Genomic DNA, 20,250 nt, shown 5'->3' with positions numbered 1-20,250 from the left:
GGGTCTTCAAAGTCATAGAAGCAAGAAGTTTCTATGTGAATCTACATGGAGCTGGCAAATTCTGAATAATTACGAACCTGAGAATAATTACAAACCGAGGTACAGTACAATACTCATGCCTGTAAGATCTCACTTGCCACATAGATACCAACCAGGATGGTAACTTGGTTCAATCAATCAATCAATCAATCAATCAATCAATCAATCAATCAATCTAAGTAGAGCTGGAAGGGACCTTGGAGGTCTTCTAGTCCAACCCCCTGCTGAAGCAGGAGACCCTATATTATTCCAGACAAATGACTATCCAATCTCTTTTTAAAGACCTCCAGTCGTGGAGCACCCACGAATTCTGGTGGCAAGTTGTTCCACTGGTAAATTGTCCTCACTGTTAGGAAGTTTCTCCTTACTTCCAGGTTGCTTCTCTCCTTGATTAGTTTCCATCCGTTGCTTCTTGTCTTGCCTTCTGGTGCTTTGGCGAATAAGTTGACCCCCTCTTTGATGAACCTGTGTGTCATGAACTGTCCAACGTGAGTAGCCTCATTCAACTACTATTTCAAGCTTGGTTTCAACCTAGGACTTACTTGGATTCAGACAGACTCCTGTGTCCTGAAGTCTCTGGTTGCCTACTACGTCTTAGGACCTCGTCTTCTGCAGAAAGCTAGCGAGAAACCTGACTCTGGGGGGTTTTTTTGCTGGTCCAAACTATGATTTTGGAAGACTTGGCTTCCATCTCTGTCTTTTCTGCTATTGGTACTTGTTGTTGTTGTTAGTTGTGAAGTCGTGTCCGACCCATCGCGACCCCATGGACAACGTTCCTCCAGGCCTTCCTGTCCTCTACCATCCTCTGGAGTCCATTTAAGATCACGCCGACTGCTTCGGTGACTCCATCCAGCCACCTCGTTCTCTGCCGTCCCCTTCTTCTTTTGCCCTCCATCATTCCCAGCATTAGGCTCTTCTCCAGTGAGTTCTTCCTTCTCCTTAGGTGGCCAAAGTATTTGAGTTTCATCTTCAGGATCTGGCCTTCTAAAGAGCAGTCACAGTTGACCTCCTCTAGGACTGACCGGTTGGATGGCCTTGCAGTCCAAGGGACTCGCAGGAGTCTTCTCCAGCACCAGAGTTCAAAGGCCTCCATTCTTTGGCGCTCAGCCTTCCTTATGGTCCAACTTTCACAGCCATCCATTGCAACTGGGAAAACCATCGCCTTGGTACCATAGCTATTGGTACAGATGATGCCAAACTGCTCTGAAGGTCAGAACAACCAGCCCCAAGAGATTATTTCAGAAATAATGAAACCTTCACTCTTGTGACTCATAATATCCTCAACGTGCAAGTAAGCAAATGAACAAGGAGGATGTGGGGAGATATATTCCCTCCCCCCTCCATCCCTTTCCCTCTGCAGACAGATGGATCATCCTGTCAGCTCAGACCAACACACCTGAAAAAAATATATAATGCCACTGAAGAGCACTTCTGGAGAAGAAGAAAAAAATACCCAAAGGAAGACAAGACTTCAGTTGTTGTGCTTCAACTTGAACATAGACTCATCTCCCCTGACACTCGAGTCCAGTGGCCAGAGAGATGCTTTTGAGATGTTTGTTCCTTCAGTTCCAGTGGATGAGTTTTGGACAGGGTGAAGTGAGGCTGAATAGGGTAATAAACAAGAAGAGCCACACAGTTTCCTTCGGCGAGGTTCTCTGGAGACCTCCCCGCAGCCTTCTTCCCGCTTATCTCCTGGGAACACAGGAATGGCAGCCTCCTCTTCGAAACACTGAACGAGCGGGAGGGTCTCCAAAACTTTCAACCCACGCTGGGTCAACGCGGCTTCCGACAAAGCTCTCCGTGGTGCATAGCACCCCTACCATTCCATTCCTGGCACGTCCTGCTACCACCGTGAAATCATTTCCACCCATCCACACCTGCTCCCGTTCCGTATTTTGGCCACCGCAAACATCTACAAGATGGAAAGACGGGAAGGCCTCTCTCTCTCCTTCGCCTCCGAGAAAAACCCCTTCCAGAGATGAAAAGACCAGTCCCATCTGTGAGGGCCCATTTTTTGCTCCATACTGGAGGAAAAATGCAGCTGAAGTTAGAAGTAAAGAATTGACTGTCCTTGTTTTGGGGGGGGAGAGATTTTTTTTGGGAGAACTACCGAGGGAATGTGGCACATAAGATCCAGATGGGTCAATTATGCGCCCACATAGTGATGGAGACTTGCTCCCATTGTCATCTGCAGGTGAACAAACAGATTTCTTTGCTTTCCAGGAAAAAAAAGGGGGGGAGGAGGAGGAAAGGAGGGACTCTTGAAAAATGTGACCACCTGCACAGGCAGTTTCTCCTTGCAAAAAAATAAAATAAAATAAATGTGTGACAGGATCCATAATTTATGAGCGTGCTGTCCACAGGCAAATTGCCCGCAATCTGTTAGAAAGGGAGAGAAAGTCGCCTTTTTCCCCGGCTACATTCATTATGCAGATTGGAGGAGAGCTTTAATTTCTAATTGATTTGCCAATATATAATCCTTTTAGTTTGCTTTCCTTTGTTTTCTTTTTTAAAAGAACGCACATATATATGTAGTAATACCTGCAGGACTTTGCAAAGAGATCGGCCGATATCAAAAGAGAAAACGCAGAAACGTTTTTCTTTTATTAGAAGGATGTTTAGTAAATCAAAGATTGCAAGCGTCGATTCCTAAACGACAATTCCATTCTGCTCCTTGTCGGTGGGACCTTTTGGCTGGGTTATATGCCCGGCAATTAACCTCACCTTGGGAAGATCTACTCCAACCACTCATCAAATTCCATCGGAATCCTTGCCGTCTTTCCTAGGATTGTGTGTGGGATAATGAGGACCGAGCCAAAACCAACTATCCCTGGTCAGGTCAAATCTAAGACCCATCAAACCCAACCTTTTACTTCCAACGAGGAGCTTTCAGACGTCTGACAAGAAGAGACGGATGTGTTAGCGCTCCCTGGAAATCCAGAGATAGGTTGATGGAGCTGAAGATTAACTGTCACTGTTAATAGGTATGGACAGACCTGTCCTCCATGAAGCCAAGACGCTCCCAAGAATGCAATTTAAGCTACTGGTGGCCATCATACCTTCTGACAGCTCATTCTAAGCATCGCATCCATCCTGCGAGGAAGACTTTTAGACATTATCTTACGCTTCCTGCTGATCAAACACCTTTACACCTCGCCTTGTAAACCCAACCCATGCTCTTTCAGGTATATCTTACAACCACTCGGGGCAAACTTTGATTCCGACATGAATCCATCTGCAAACCCTGCCTAAACTACGTTTCCTCCATTTTTAACTCAAGAGACAGCTGGCGAGACATATGTGTCTACTCAAGCTTATGAACGACACACGGCATGAGGCTGTCAAGGAGCTACTGATGCCCCAGAAATCCGTGCCTGAACTGGAAGGGAATAGGATGTTAATTCCATTCACCCCTCTCCCAAATCCACCCACCCCCCTCCGAAAATGTGACATGCACAGGCTGGCAGTGTTTCACAGTCCAAGCACTTAGACTTATATCCCGCTTCACAGTGCTTTACAGCCCTCTCTTAGCGGTTTACAGAGTCAGCATCTTACCCCCAACAATCTGGGTCCTCATTTTACCCACCTCGGAAGGATGGAAGGCTGAGTCAACCTTGAGCTGGTCAGGATTGAACTCCTGGGAGTGGGCAGAATTAGCCTGAAATATTCTAATCATTGCGCCACTATGGCAAGGAAGGAAGGAAGGAAGGAAGGAAGGAAGGAAGGAAGGAAGGAAGGAAGGAAGGAAGGAAGGAAGGAAGGAGGAAGGCAAATTGCAAATAGAATAGAATAGAATAGAATAGAATAGAATAGAATAGAATAGAATAGAATAGGGAATAGAGTAGAGAAGAGAAGAATAGAATAGAATAAGGAATAGAATAGAATAGAATAAGAAATAGAATAAAGAATAGAATAGAATAGAATAGAATAAGGAATAGAGTAGAGTAGAGAAGAATAGAATAGAATAGAATAAAAATAGAATAAAGAATAGAATAGAATAGAATAAGGAATAGAATAGAATAAGGAATAGAGTAGAGTAGAGTAGAGTAGAGTAGAGTAGAGTAGAGTAGAGTAGAATTCTTTATTGGCCAAGTGTGATTGGACACATAAGGAATTTGTCTTTGGTGTATAGGCTCTCAGTGTACATTGCGTTGCATTTTTGCTAAATGGGGGACTCCCAATTCCTAATTTTGCTTTGCATCTTCTTCCCCCCAAACCACATCAACGATAACCCCGGAGGTCATCTAGTCCTTTAATCAGGACCTCTGGCGAGGACAGGCCAATTCCTCTGAGCAGGAGAAGATCTTCCAAATGTTGATTGAATCCTAACCTCTTGCTCTCCCGCTGATTTGATTGTCTCCGCGGTGCAGCCAGGATTAATTGCGAAGTGTAATTAACGGGCAGGGTATGTATCACAAGCCCCCAAATTAGGAGATAAATTGGATGGGGTGGAGATGATATCAAGAGAGCTGACAAGCAAATTGCCCTCTGGGACTTTCAAGTCATCCCATGCCGGAGAAGAAACGGCAGTGAGCTCTACTCAGCTGTCACTATGAGTAGTACTTGCGAGGGAGGGGACGGACCTCCACAGGGGTTGTATTGGGATGGTGGGGGCTTACACATTTCCCCCTGCTGTTGTTTGGTGACCCCAAATCTCCTCTTCCCCCAGGGCAAAGTCTATCCCTACTCAAGAGTATGCTCTAGATCCATGCTCTAGAAACGAGAATTTCTTGGAAGAGGACGTTTTATTTATGATTTATATATTAAATTATTTGCTCTTACGTTCATATGCTTATGCATTTATTAAATTACTATCGCTATTTATTGAATTATTATTTACTTACTAAATTATTTCCTCCTGCATTTAAACGCATATACGTTTATTAAATTACAATTGCTATTTATTGAATTATTATTTACTTGCTAAATTATTTCCTCCTGCGTTTATATGCTTAATGCATTTATTAAATTACTATGACTATTTATTGAATTATTATTTATTTACTGCATTGTTTGCATTTACGCATTTACGAAACGACTGTAACGACTTATTGAATTATTTATTTATCACATTATTTATCACATTGCATTACATATTCATGGCCTCGCATTATTTATTTTTTATTTATTAGATTTATATGTTGCCCCATCTCGCTTGTCCAAGCGACTCTGGGGAGGCTTACAAAACAATAAAAAGACATATTAAACGATGAAAAGTGAGAAGATATTAAATAGAGGCTAAAACCAAGAAGATGGGCAACACGGGATGTGTGTGTGTATCTATGTTTGTGTGTGTGTGTGTGTGTGTGTGTGTGTGTGTGTATGTGTGTGTGTGTAGATCTACTCTTTACCCTGTCAGCCACCGCAGCATTTTCTTGCCCCCGTCCCTCTCACGCTTGATCTTGCCTGCTCCTGATGAACGTTTGGGAGCATCAAACCCTTAAAAGCACCCGCCTCGCAGCTTATGGCCTTCTCCAGAACCACAAATACCAATTCCAGATTCCCCCCTTCGAAACAGCTTCAAAGCGTGGAGAGATTTGGATGATTAACTCTAATGAGATGTTTCTCTCAAATACTTCACACATACAGAAGGGCACCCTGACCTGGGAATGTAGTTGTAGAAGAAAACATCGGAACGATAGCTTTGGCCCAGTCTCCTGCTTTCGCCCGTGAATTTGTTCTTAAGTTTGCTGCCTTCTTGCAGACTCAGGGAAAAAAAAAATTGCATTTAGCACTTTGCAAAGAAACAGGTTAAAGCTAAAAGGAGAGGTTTAGGAATACACTGAGTGCACCTTCTGCAGAGATTATAGATACGCTGCAATCTATTGTTCCAAGTTCTGTCCTGTGCTTCTTTCTCTGAAGCCCAGAGTGATAGAATAGAATATAGAATAACAGAGTTGGAAGGGACCCTGGAGGTCTTCTAGTCCAACCCCCTGCTTAGGCAGGAAACCCTCCACCACTTCAGACAAATGGTGATCCAACATCTTCTTAAAAACTTCCAGTGTTGGAGCATTCACGACTTCTGGAGGCAAGTTGTTCCACTGATTAATTGTTCTGACTATCAGGAAACTTCTCCTTAGTTCTAAGTTGCTTCTCTCCTTGATTAGTTTCCACCCATCGCTTCTTGTCCTTCCTTCAGGGGCTTTGGAGATGATGTTTCTCAATAGCCAAGGATCATCACATGGAGGGAAATATGCAGTGGAGTATCCTAAGGCTCTGTTTTAGGCCCAGTACTCATCAACATCTTCATTAATGACTTGGACGAAGGAATAGATGGGGAATTCATCAAATTTGCAGATGACACCAAGCTGGCAGGAATAGCCAACACTCCAGAAGATAGGCTTAAGATACAGAAAGATCTTGACAGACTTGGGTGCTATCTAACAAAATGAAATTCAATGGTGAAAAAAGGAAGGTTCTACATTTAGGGAAGGTAAACAAAATGCACAGGTATACAGTATATGTGGTACCTCGCTCAATAGTGGTGACTGTGAGAGGGATCTTGGAGTCCTAGTGGACAACCATTTAGATATGAGCCAGCCGTGTGCAGCAGCTGCCCAAAGAGGCCAACACAGTTCTAGGCTGCATAAACAGAGGGATAGAATCAAGATCAGGTGAAGTGTTAGTACCTCTTTATAAGGCCTTGATAAGGCCACGCTTGGAATCCTGCATCCAGTTTTGATCACCACGATGTAAAAAAGATGTTGAGACTCTAGAAAGAGTGCAGAGAAGAGCAACAAAGATGATCAGGGGACGGGAGGCTAAAGCATATGAAGAACGGTTGCAGGAACTGTGCGTGTCTAGTTTAATGAAAAGAAGGACTAGGGGAGACATGAGAGCAGTCTTCCAATATCTCAGGGGCTGCCCCAAAGAAGAGGGAGTCAAGCTATTCTCCAAAGCACCTGAGGGTAGAACAAGAAGCAATGGGTGGAAACTAATCAAGGAGAGAAGCAACTTAGAACTAAGGAGAAATTTCCTGACAGTGAGAACAGTTAATCAATGGAACAACTTGCCTCCAGAAGTTGTGAATGCTCCAACACTGGAAGTTTTTTAAGAAGAGACTGGACAGCCACTTGTCTGAAATGGTATCGGGTCTCCTGCTTAAGCGGGGGGTTGGACTAGAAGATCTCCACGGTCCCTTTCAGCTCTATTCCGATTGGATTGATTGAATTCCCAAAAAAGCACTGGAGTACAGCAAAAAACAGGAACAAGGACTCGTTGGGCAATCGATTTCCAAGCCAAGAATGCAGGAATAAAATAACAGTCTATTCACTCAAGATCATCCAGCTTTGATCAGATACCAAGCGTAGGTCTCGGTGGATTTAATGCACATTACAATCAGCTGGCGTGATCTCTCTCTCTCTCTCTCTCTGTCTCTCTGCCTCGCTCCTTTGCTTCCCAGAATAAAATCGGCTTTCTCTCCCAAACTCTGCCAAGAAACGAAGCCTTTTAAAGAGAGTGCAGCAAGGTCGCGAGACACCTGAAAAATCTTCTAATCCCTTATTTTTGCCCAAAGAAAGACCAATAATCAATCTCTCTCTCTCTCTCACATACACACACACTGTCTCCAGATCGCCTTACAATGTCATCTTCAGAAAGGCTGATTATATAAAGCCCTCCCTTAGCCGTGTAGTGTGATTGTTGTGTTTGTTTCTTTATAGCCTTAAGTTTCTCTTCGCCTGGATATTGTTTTTCTGTATTCCTGGCGGGGCTGCCTTCCTTTTTGCTAGAATGTTCCACCCGCACGATGTGTTAATGCTCTTTGATAGCTAAATACGAGCGAGGCTGAGGTAAAAAAAACAACAACACACCACACAACACAACACAACACAACCCACTGAGGCGTAAAATCTTTATTAGAGTGTTCTAGGGAAAGGATTTCTGTTTGGCTGGCTGTGAGGCACCGATACCACTTTCTCATCCGAGATAGAAAAGATGCTGAGGGAACACAGCCTATTACACCGGGTGGTAGGACTAAGCCCTTCTCTCTTTGCGCACTCGAAGAAGGAATGGAGCATGGACGTGTGGGATGAAAGCAAAACACACACACACACACTGAGCAGCTCTCTGAGGAATTCGCCGGTATCTATGCAGAATCCACGGATGAAATCAAGAGAAACGCAACAAAGATGATTAGGGGGCTGGAGGCTAAAACGTTACGAAGAATGGTTGAAGGAATTGGGTATGTCTGGTTTAATGAAAAGAAGGACTAGGAGTGACATGATAGCAGTCTCCCAGTACCTCAGGAGCTGCCCCAAAAAAGAGGGAGGCAGCCCTACATGGCTTAGGGCCAGGTTATGTTCGAGACCGCCTTCTACCACATAGCTCCCAGCGACCGGTAAGATCCCACAGAGTTGGTCTCCTCCGGGTCCCGTCAGCTAAACAATGCCGGCTGGCGGGCCCGCGGGGGAGGGCCTTCTCTGTGACTGCCCCAGCTCTCTGGAACCAGTGACCTCCTGAGATCCGGACCATCCCCACCCTATTGGCCTTCCGGAAAGCGGTGAAGACCTGGCTTTTCCGGCAGGCCTGGGGCCGTTGATCTCGCTCTTGCGATCCGGCGAGATCCGGCCATGAATGGTGTGAATGAGTTTTAATGTTTTTAATGTTTTTTATAATGATTTTAAATGCATTGTGAGCAGCCCTGAGTCTTCGGAGAGGGGCGGCATACAAATTGAATGAATGAATGAATGAATGAATAAATATAAATAAATAAATAAATAAATAAATAAATAAATAAATAAATAAATAATAAACAAACAAACAAACCTGCCTTCCATTGAGGACCTGTCTACTGCACGAGTCAAAAAGAGGGCTGGGAAAATATTTATAGACCATTCGCATCCTGGACACAAACCGTTTCAACTCCTACCCTCAAAACAACGCTATATACGGTAATGTCATATATGCGTGCGCGCACACTCGTTGGGACCACGCTCTGGAAAAGCTGAACTTCCAAGTTCTGGCGTGATGTGCATCCGACAATCAGCTGGCCGGCACACATGCGCACAACGGTGTTCGGCACTGCTGCATATGCAAAGGACAGCTGAATGTCACGCGCGCATGCACGCCAGAAACCCGGAAGACAAACAGGCAAGGCCACGCGTGCTGGGCGAGATGTCTTCGCGTGCCACTTTGGACACATGTGCCATAGGTTCGCCATCACAGGCCTAGGACTTGTGCATTTCAAGCAACGATTGTGGCGTAGCTTTGACTTTAGAGCAGGGTTTCTCAACCTTAAGACGTGTGGACTTTAAAACCCAGAATGTTGGCTGGGGAATTCTGGGAGTTGAAATCCACAAGTCTCAAAAGTTGTCAAAGTTGGACACCCCCTCCCCTTCCATTAGACCATCCTGGGTCTTGATGGTACGTGCACATATTAAAAAGTCCATAAAATTAGAGCATAACTTTGAAAAAACATCTGACAATTATTCTGTTTCAACTTCAAGGAACTGAGAAAAAGAAAGTCTAGGTCGCTCCTGCTGAAGGTTCCCACCAGGCAAATATTTAAAAAACAAAATAAAATAAAAGCCTCAACTCCTTGCTATCCGACTGCAAACGCAAACCCCCTCCCTTCTGAACACCTGAAATTTCTAAAGCCTTAAAAGCCTCCGCCAGAGAATCAATCCAGACCACAACTGAGATCTTTGTTAGCTCTTAGTCCACTGGGATTTGGGGATTATCTTTCTGTTGGGTTTTCTTTTAGATTAAACTATTCTTTAGCAGATCAGACTAATTTAAAAAGTAAAAAAAAAAAAAAGAAGAAGAAAAGAAAACACTTAAGATTCCACCAGGAGGTAAAGAAATTGTTTAGCCAAATAGCGAAAGGAAACGAACAATGTAAAACAGGCACTGGGAGACCAAGCCTATCAAACAGACAATGAACGGAAGGGAATAAATTTGTCGGAATGATTAGAGCCAAATGGGAGATGGAAGGAAGGATGGTGAAAAAGTCCCCAGAAGGGACTTGAGACCTCCTGCTTCTCCTCGTTGTGCAGCCGGCAAAAAAGCCCACGCAATCCTAGGCTGCATTCACAGAGGGATCGAATCAGGATCACCTGGTGTGTTGATAAGGCCTTGGTAAGACCACACTTGGAATATGGCATCCAGTTTTGGTCACCACGATGTAAAAAAGATGTTGAGCCTCTAGAAAGCATGCAGAGAAGAGCAACGAGGATGATTAAAGGCCTGGAGATTAAAACGTATGAAGAACGGTTGCAGGATTTGGATTTGGAAGTTGGATCCTAAGGAAGGCTGAGCGCCAAAGAATGGAGGCCTTTGAACTTTGGTGCTGGAGAAGACTCCTGCGAGTCCCTTGGACTGGAAGGCGATCCAACTGGTCAGTCCTAGAGGAGATCAACCCTGACTGCTCTTTAGAAGGCCAGATCCTGAAGATGAAACTCAAATGCTTTGGCCACCTACGGAGAAGGAAGGACTCACTGGAGAAGAGCCTCATGCTGGGAACGATTGAGGGCAAAAGAAGAAGGGGACGACGGAGAACGAGGTGGCTGGATGGAGTCCCTGAAGCAGTTGGCGTGAGCTTAAACGGACTCCAGAGGATGGTAGAGGACAGGAAGGCCTGGAGGAACATTGTCCATGGGGTCGCGATGGGTCGGACACAACTTTGCAACTAACAACAACAAGTCTAGTGAAAAGAAGGACCAGGGGAGACATGATAGCAGTCTTCCAGTATTTGAGGGGTTGCCTCAAAGAAGAGGGGATCAACTTATTTTCCAAAGCACCAGAAGGCAGGTCAAGAAGCAATGGATGGAAATAATCAAGGAGAGAAGCAACCTGGAATTGAGGAGAAACTTCCTAACAGTGAGGACAATTAACCAGCTTGCCTCCAGAAGTTGTGAGTGCTCCATCACTGGAGGCTTTTAAGAAGAGACTGGAAAGCCATTTGTCTGAAATGCTATAGGACAGTGTTTTTCAACCTTGGAAGCTTGAAGATGGGTGGACTTCAACTCCCAGAATCCCCCAGCCAGTTGGCTGGGGGATTCTGGGAGTTGAAGTCCACCCATCTTCAAGCTACCAAGGTTGAAAAACACTGCTGTAGGGTTTCCTGCTTGAGCAGAGGGTTGGCCTAGAAGACCTCTAAGGTCCCTTCCAACTCTGTTACTCGTGATGGCCAAGCCCTGTTTGCCGCAGAGGATTAAGGCAGGCACCACACACACAAAGTCATTCACAGGGTTGACCTTTCCTACCAAAATCTGTTCATTTGACAGAAAGACATTAAGCTGCTTCTCGAATGGCATTTGCTTCCGGAGCTGAGCCGAGCCGAGGCCAAATCTTGCAGGAAACCGTGCAGGGAAAATTGAAAACAAAATACCCCCCCAAAAAATATAAAACAACAGGTAATTAACCAGAATGAGAACTTAATCGAGGCCCGCAATCTCTAATCAATCTCGCCACGGCTGGCCGCTTCCACCAATGAGCTCCGCGGTTATTTCTGATTGTGTGTGCAAGGATGCGGGACGGCGGCCCCGGGAACGTGCTCGATCAAAAATGAGACGGGAAGCCACATTGCAAGGATGGAAAAGAAGCAAAAAAACAACCCCCAAAACATGCAGGACTGAAACCTCTTCAGGGAAAACCGTCTGGGGATTCAGGAAGGTGGCACAGGCTCGTTCGCCCGAACAAGAGCCAAATCACAAATTTTGTAATAAATAAATAAATAAATAAATGCTAACTGGCAAACCGGTATAACCGGAGGGAAACCGGATGATACCAGTGTGCTGGGTAGGGGATGATGGTCCAAGAGGCTTGGAGGGATTCGGCTTGATCCAATCTGGGTTTCCCTCCTGCATAATGTGAGGAATGGCCCAGAGCAACTTCCAGCTGGCGAAATTAAAAAGGGAGCTATTTTACCTGCAGTCAAAGCATCCCATTAGGTGCCTTCAGGCTGTTCTTCGGTTGCACTCAATCTATCCAAGAAGGAGAACTTAAAGAGTTTCCTGAGCTGGCAGCTGAAATCTAGGTGATAATGGGATTCTAAACACAACTTTTAATATTTCTGGATGCTCAAGACTTATATCCAGCAACTGGTTAGGCTGGGCAGCTGGTAACAACCCAAGGGGGGTCAGAATAACACCAGAATGTAGAATGTTATTGGAAGGGACCTTGGAGGTCTTCTAGTCTAACCCCCTGCTCAAGCAGGAGAACCTATACTATTCTGGACAAATGGTTGCCCATCCCTTCTTAAAAACCTCAGTGATGGAGCACCCACAATTTCTGGAGATAAGCCATTCCACTGGTTAATTGTTCTCCCTGCCAGGAAATTCCTCCTTAGTTCTTGGTTGCTTCTCCCCTTGATTAGTTTCCATCCATTGCTTCTTGTCCTGCCCTCAAGTGCTTTGGAAAATAGGTTGACTCCTTCTAGGTTGTTTCTCTCCTTGATTAGTTTCCATCCGTTGCTTCTTGTCCTGCCCTCAAGTGCTTTGGAAAATAGGTTGACTCCTTCTCTGTGACAGCCCCTTGTTCCTTCTGTCCTATAGCTCAGTGGGAAATTGCAATCTTATCATCACCTTCCTTAAAATCCAAGGCACCATCTTTCTAATCTTCCAAGATATATTCTGAAAGCTTACGTGGATTGAGTTAGCACCTGCCTGAAGTTCAGGATCCATCATGGAGAAAGCAGCACCCTTTCTGCAGATTTTAGGCCAAGACAATGTAGGGTGATGAGTTCTCTATGAATGTTGATGTAAGCTAGATACTTGCCAAAACAAATAAAGCTCAGGTCTCCTTTTCTGGGTGGCCAGAAGGTTGTCTTCTTCTAGAGATAGGATGCAGGGCAGCGGAAGCGAACGTCAAGAGGAACATTTCAAGCTGAGCTTCCACATACGTTCAACGGATAGACTTCTAAATAAGCTCAAGCATAATGCCGCGTCCTAACTAAGCCTCCGGTGACCTTCTTCCAACAGAATCAGAAACCCAATTAAGCGCTCGGAAGGATGCTGGGAGCGTTACCCGTATCTCTGCCTGGGAATTGGATCCATCTCCTTTATCAACGGCTGATTCCCGGTTACAAAAGCCAGCCGAGAGAATTAAAGTGCAATCTATTTTCCAAATCATTGGAGATTTGCATTAGGGAAGAAGGTTATTGATTTTATAATTAAGGTGGGGATGAAATTCACATTTGATGATGGATTAGAACATGGGAGGAGGGGAGAGAGGGAAAATCCTTAACTGTTTTAATTCCTTACTTTTTGATCATCTTAATTTAATTTCCTTCGAAGAATGAAAAGTAGATATGCAAACTGGGAATTTTGGCAGCTGAGGTCTTAAGAAATCTGGAGAACACTGGCTGGTGAATATCTATCTATCTATCTATCTATCTATCTATCTATCTATCTATCTATCTATCTATCTATCTATGGGAGCCGAGGTGGTGCAGTGGTTAGAGTGCAGTACTGCAGCTACTTCAGCTGACTGCTAGTTCAGCAGATCAGTGGATCAAATCTCACTGGCTCAAGGTTGACTCAGCCTTCCATCCTTCCGAGGTAGGTAAAATGAGGACCCAGATTGTTGGGGGCAATAGGCTATTTAGTATACTGCCTTTGGTGTAAGAATCCTCGGAGAGTGGGCGGCATAGAAATATGAATAATAAAATAAAATAAATAAAATAATAATATCTATCTATCTATCTATCTATCTATCTATCTATCTATCTATCTATCATCTCTCTCTCTCTCTCTCTCTCTATCATCCATCCATCTCTGTATCTCTCTCTCTTTTCCTCTTTTTCTTTCTCTCCATCCATCCATCTTTGTATCTCTCTACATCTATCATCTATCAGTCTCTCTCTCTGTCTATTCTGCATATGTATCTATCTATATCTGTATATCTATGTCTATCTGCCTGCCTGCCTGCCTAGCTATCTCTCTCTCTCTCTCTCTGTTCTCTCTCTCTGTTACCAATTGTGACGTTTACGGTAATTAAAACATGCTTATTTTCTTGATATAAAGCTACTCTTTTAATCTGCAAACCCAACCTCTGGCTCTCCTGGGTTTGACAGCTGCTAAATCATGTTTTCTGCATGCATATAAACTTTAACAGCATGGCCACAGCAGTATGTTTTTCATTTCACCCTTCGTGGATATGCTTTTTTTTTTTTTAAAGATATATCTAGATATACTTGTCAATAGGAGATAAAACTTCATGCACAATAGATTCAAGAGCACTGTGCTTCATGAAGGATACAGCTAGAAGACATGAATTAGTATCACAAACACTATTTTTTTAAATATATATTTCTGAATTCACAAACACATTAGACCTCGGTTTGAAGTGCTGCTCTGTTTTGATATGTACTCCCACAAATTGGATCCTTTCTACTCAGGGAACATATTAACAAATACAGATTAATAACCAGAGAACCATTACGATACAGATTAGTCATTCAGACTATGGAGGGTAATCAACCTGCCATCATAAAACCATCAGCAGTTTAGTAACCTGCTCCTTATAAGTGACAAGGTACACCAAATAATTCTTTAATAGGTAATGTTTTATTAGATTGCTAGTCCTGGCTTCTAATGGAAAAATACTGAAGGACTTCTGTGTTTCAGTAGGAGAAAAGAGTCGTGTTTGGTGAGATGGGCAACATACATGATAGATAGATAGATACCGGTAGATATAGATATAGATATAGATATAGATATAGATATAGAGATAGAGATAGAGATAGAGATAGAGATAGAGATAGAGATAGATAGATAGATAGATAGATAGATAGATAGATAGATAGATAGATAGATAGATAGATAGATAGATAGACAGACAGACATATGTGTGTGAGAGAGATGATAAATAGATAAAAATAAAGATAGAGATGATATTGATGCTAGGTAGATAGATAGATAGATAGATAGATAGATAGATAGATAGATAGATAGATAGATAGATAGATAGATAGGGATGGATGATGGATGGATGGATGGATGGATGGATGGATGGATGGATGGATGGATGGATAGATAGATAGATAGATAGATAGATAGATAGATAGATAGATAGATAGATAGATAGATAGGGATGGATGATGGATGGATGGATGGATGGATGGATGGATGGATGGATGGATGGATGGATAGATAGATAGATAGATAGATAGATAGATAGATAGATAGATAGATAGATAGATAGATATATAGATAGACTCTCAATCTTGTCAAGTTTAAGGTGGATGGATTTCAACTCCCAGAATTTACCAGACAGCCATGCCTTCGTAGATTACAACCCTATCGCACACTCAAGTTTTTATCTTGGCTTCCTTCTTTCCACATCCATGAACACCAACTAGCAGTCAGAAGACATGATGAAAACTCCTTAACTGCACAACACATGGACAAACTCAACCATACTTTCAACTGGGAGACGGCGAGCATCCTAGACCAAGCCAAGTTCGAAACAAAGACAAAAAACCCTAGAGAATTCCTGGAAGCCCGGCATTCAGACGAATCAGCCATCAACAGGGCACATACAGATAAACAACATCTACATACCATTCAAAAGAGACAGTAAAAGAAACAACACCTCCTGACTGGCAATCAACACTCAGATAAGCAGAGATTGACAGCGAGCAATAAACAATACCCCAATCAAGGAACTACCAACTACCAACCACAGCCTAATCAAGGACCCACCAAAAACACTCCCACTGACACTGACAAGGGAAGCCACTTGTATGTAAACAGGGAGAAAAACCCCACTCCCTTTAGCACTGATGATGTTACCTAGTTAGGGTCATAAAAGTCTACAAGAAAACCTCCAAGCTCAGAGAGCACCCACATCTTCTGCTTCTCCCTCAAGGCTATTCCCTCATCCTCTCTTCAACACGTTGCCCTCCAGATTTTTTAACATTCACTTAACCCTCCAGACCTAGCAGCCACGGCTTGTGGGAGTTGTAGTCACCCACCAGCGCCTAAAATCTGCCCTCTGAGATGCTGCTCGGGGTTTAGTTCAGCTAGGCTTCTCTGTGGAACCTCAGAAGCGTAAGCGAAGCTCCAAGCAGGGGGACGAAATGAGAAACGGAGGGCCAAGCAATAAGCAAGCTTATTTTGCATGCCTCATCAGGAAATGGCAAATGAACTCTAGAAGGAAGAGAGAAAAATGAGCTGCTACCTTCCATGGCTGCGCCTTCACAAGTGATCCCTTCAGGCCTGCACAATAAATTTGCAAGTTAATGCACATTATTAATGTGTGTCAATGTCTCACAGATGTTTTCTTGCTCTGTTAATTTTGTCCTCTTTAAATAATGCTGTTTCACACTGAAGCTCCAGCCCCCCCCCCAGTTAAAATGCCAGGCACCATCATCCAGATAAAAATTATTTCAATTTTCTGTCTTCAGACTTCCCACCTTTTCAAGTAGCTCCTTAAACAAATGTGAATCGAACACCGGGATAGACTCCAGCTGTTAATTTAATGGGCTCCTACCAAAAAAATAAATAAAAAATAAAGGATGCCTATTGAGTTTATTATACTAGGAATGACTCAGGGTGGACCCTGATAAAGATTTTTATTTTGTAAAAGGAGTGATAGACTTGTGAGAAACGTTTCTGCCTCCCACACACAACCCTTCTTCCTATTCTAAAAATACCTCCATTCCCTGATTGTTTGGCAGACTTGTTTGTCAGTGAATCACCATCGGATCAAAACCAGGTAACCACGTTCGCTTGGTGAGAACAAGAAGAAGTAGAAGATGGTTGGGTGAATCCTTACTTTCCCACAAGTCCTGGTGTGCAAAGATCCCAATGACAACTTCATGAACAGTAAAGAGCGTTCAAGGTTGGTTGCAGCATCCACATGTCTTAAAAGCTCTCCAGCATGCTGGCTGGGGAATTCTGGGAACTGAAGTCCACAAGTCTTCAAGTGGGGCTAAAGACAGATAACGGGTTCTAATGTGGGGCCTGGCAGCATGGAAGCTTGGGGCTCAGTGATAGAAAGGAGTGGGGTTTGCAGAGTAGAGGAGGAAGAGGAGGATTGTAGGCTCCCTGGAGCTCTCTGAGCTTGATGGTTTTTCTGGTAGGCATTTCATGACCCATGTAAGTGACATCATCAGTGCCAGATGATGGAATGGAGTTTGCAGGAGGAGGAGAAGAGGAAGGAGGAGGAGGAGGAGGAGGAGGAGGAGGAGGAGGAGGAGGAGGAGGAGGAGGAGGAGGAGGAGGAGGAGGAGGAGGAAAAGGAGAAGAAGGAGGAGAAGAAGAAGAAGAAGAAGAAGAAGAAGAAGAAGAAGAAGAAGAAGAAGAAGAAGAAGAAGAAGAAGAAGAAGAAGAAGAAGAAGAAGAAGAAGAAGAAGAAGAAGAAGAAGAAGAAGAATTATGGGGTCTTTGGAGCTTGGTGGTTTTCTTGCAGATGTTTCATGACCCAACTAGGTAACATCCTCAGTGGCAGAAGTTTGACAGTGCTCCCTTTTAGCTCCGATGATGTTACCCTAGCTTGGATCATGCAATGCCTGCAAGGAAACACCCCACCAAAGACCCTTCATTTCAACCCTGAGCTGCAAATATTCGCTTTTATAGCCTCTAAAATGGGTTATTGGTAAAAGCATCCCGCTCAGCCTCATTTACATTCCAAAACAGGCTTATTTGGAGTTTTGACAGGACGCAAACATGCTGCCAAGCCCTGCAGCTGAATGTCGTATTTTCCTTCAATGGCGGTATTTAGAAGACTGAAGTTATCCAACTCGGCTTACCGGGGGGGGGGGGGGGGAATGAAATTCTTCAAATCTAAGCTAATAAGCAGAGCCACCGTTATTGATCAATGAGCTGCTTCCATGTTACAGTCACTTACATAAATAAGAGAAATATCTATAACCAACTAAGGCCTTTAATGAACCAGCGACCGTAATAGACTATATCTGCCAAAACCAAGGATAATTCTAATATATTACTTTGTACAAAATTGTCTGCCTCTCAGACCCTGTTGAGACGTATTACGAGAGCACTTTTAAGGGGTTTTTCTTTAAAAAAAAAGAAAGAAAGAAACAAGAGGCAGGGAGCCATACCAAAGACGTAGATTCACACCGCCGGCGCGCCAGAAGCAGCTCAAAATAGCCCCTGCAAATCTTTCAACATGGATAACACATGACATCCATCTACAACAGGGCTGTCAAACTCAATTTCATTGAGGGCCATATCAGGGTTGTGTTTGACTTCGGGGTGGGGTTGGGGTGGGGGTATCCAGCTCAACGTCACTGGTGTCGGGGGCACCCGTGGTGGCCAGGGAAAACGGACTCTCGAGCTCTGTTTTTGGCTGCGACGGCCTCCTGCAACCCTCTGCCAGCAAAAACGGGGAGGGTCGCATGCTGGCAGAGGCCCCGTGGGCCGAGGCAGCCTCGCGGGCTAGATCTAAGCACCCCGTGGGGCGGATCTGCCCCCACCCCCGTGTTTTGAGTTTGACACTCCTAATCTACAAGAACCCTTGTAGATTTTTCCTCTGGGGTTCTCCAAGATTGAATTAAGCGAGATCCCATATCCTGGTTCAAAAGATGAATTACCCTTCCTTGTGTTTCAAGATCATTGCCGGATTCCAGCACTAAAAACTGCAGATGTGTCATCTGTCTACATTCTGTGCCCCCTCTAACAGTTGTTGGATGCAGGAGTTGTGACTTCCTTGTGACAACATGTGTAAGGCTCTGAAAATCTGGCCATTTCCCTGGCTGTTCGGACCAGATTAAATGTGGTGTTGGATGCGGTATTTACAATTACGATGAATTGTTTAACTTGAATGCTATGGGTTGTTATTTGTTGCTTAAATAAGTAGGGAAAAAAAAATATAACTTGCCTTGAAGATCAAGCAGTCTTCTCTGTGCTCGGCGTAGATGGACGTCAGACGGTATTGATTCTCGATTGTAATATCGATATGGTAACCGGTCAATTTATAACACACTTTGCGAAATTCCTGAATCTTGGTTCCGAAGATCTCCCTTAAGCGCTGGTTTTTCAACTCCGCACTTTCCAGTTGTTTCTTTAATTCTGAAATGAAGCAGAAAAGAGATTACATTTTTTTTTAAAAAAAATAGAGCGGTCAGGAATCGTTCCCACAGGATCTGTACGTAGATGAGAAAAATCAGCAGAGGTAGTAGAAAACAAGATTGGAGAAGCGAATTAATGCTGTTCCAAAGAGTTTCTGTTAAGGCACCGGAAAAACTGAACCAAGGACTAAGGCTGCCCAGGTTGGGTGAGACTGAAGGGCCGTGTGAGACCAGGACGAAGCTGCCTTGTCTAAAGATGAAGTAGACTCATAAGTAGGGTGGACAAAATCCAGAAATCTTGCCTGAAAGGTCCCTTTGGCAGGTAGGTGAGAAGGAACCAAGTCCTTAAGGAAACAAAGGGGAAAATGTTACCTGAACAAGACAGAAGAAGTTAGGCCTGAGCACATGGGAAATCCTCCCAAAATCCTACCAACTGCCACCAGACTTGTAAATTAACGGTAGATCTCATACTTGGCCAAATAAAGTATTCTATTCTATTCTATTCTATTCTATTCTGTTCTGTTCTGTTCTGTTCTGTTTTCTATTCTATTCTATTCTATTCTATTCTATTCTATTCTATTCTATTCTATTCTATTCTATTTTCTCTTCTCTTCTCTTCTCTCTATTCTATGCCTCTCCTCTCCTCTCCTCTCCTCTCCTCTCCATTCTATTCTATTCCTCTATTCTATTCTATTCTATTCTATTCTATTCTATTCTATTCTATTCTATTCTATTATCTCTTCTCTTTTCTCTATTCTATTCCTCTCCTCTCCTCTCCTCTCCTCTCCATTCTATTCTATTCCTCTCCTCTATTCTATTCTATTCTATTCTATTCTATTCTATTCTATTCTATTCTATTCTATTCTATTCTATTCTATTCTATTCTATCATCTCTTCTCTTTTCTCTATTCTATTCCTCTCTTCTCTTCTCTTCTCTTCTCTTCTCTCTATTCTATTCCTCCTCTCCTCTCCTCTCCTCTCCTCTCCTCTCCTCTCCTCTCCTCTCCTCTCCTCTCCCCTCCCCTCCATTCCATTCCATTCTTCTGCCAAACTTAGGAACTCGATTAACAGCAGAACAAATTCAAGCTGTACGGAAAAAGCAGGAGAGGGGAAAAAAAAAATCTCTCCAAACTACAGAAAACAACAAACTGTGTAGCTGAATGCCATCCCTCTCTTTCTCTGGCAGATTTTTGGCCAAGAGAAGGCAGCTGAGTTGGCTGCCACTCAGCCAGTAT

The 20,250-nt window shown here is 43.7% G+C and overlaps 1 protein-coding gene across 3 annotated transcripts in view; it reads right to left on the bottom strand.

Annotated features, from left to right (window-relative positions):
• Positions 1-20,250, bottom strand: part of MAD1L1 (mitotic arrest deficient 1 like 1) — a 350,909-nt gene that overhangs the window by 77,349 nt on the left and 253,310 nt on the right. For 2 of the 3 annotated variants that reach the window (XM_087878664.1, XM_087878665.1), the window contains exon 17: positions 18,826-19,016. In XM_087878664.1, the coding sequence (XP_087734790.1) occupies positions 18,826-19,016 (191 nt within the window). Of the gene's footprint in view, positions 1-18,821; positions 19,017-20,250 lie in introns of all 3 variants that reach the window. The other variant, XM_087878666.1, reaches the window with a different exon arrangement.

Source organism: Pantherophis guttatus, chromosome 14 (genome assembly GCF_059756535.1).
Source record: "Pantherophis guttatus breed Tessera chromosome 14, ASM5975653v1, whole genome shotgun sequence".
In the NCBI taxonomy this organism is placed as follows: Eukaryota; Metazoa; Chordata; class Lepidosauria; order Squamata; family Colubridae; genus Pantherophis; species Pantherophis guttatus.
This window is presented reverse-complemented; position numbering and strand designations above follow the sequence as displayed.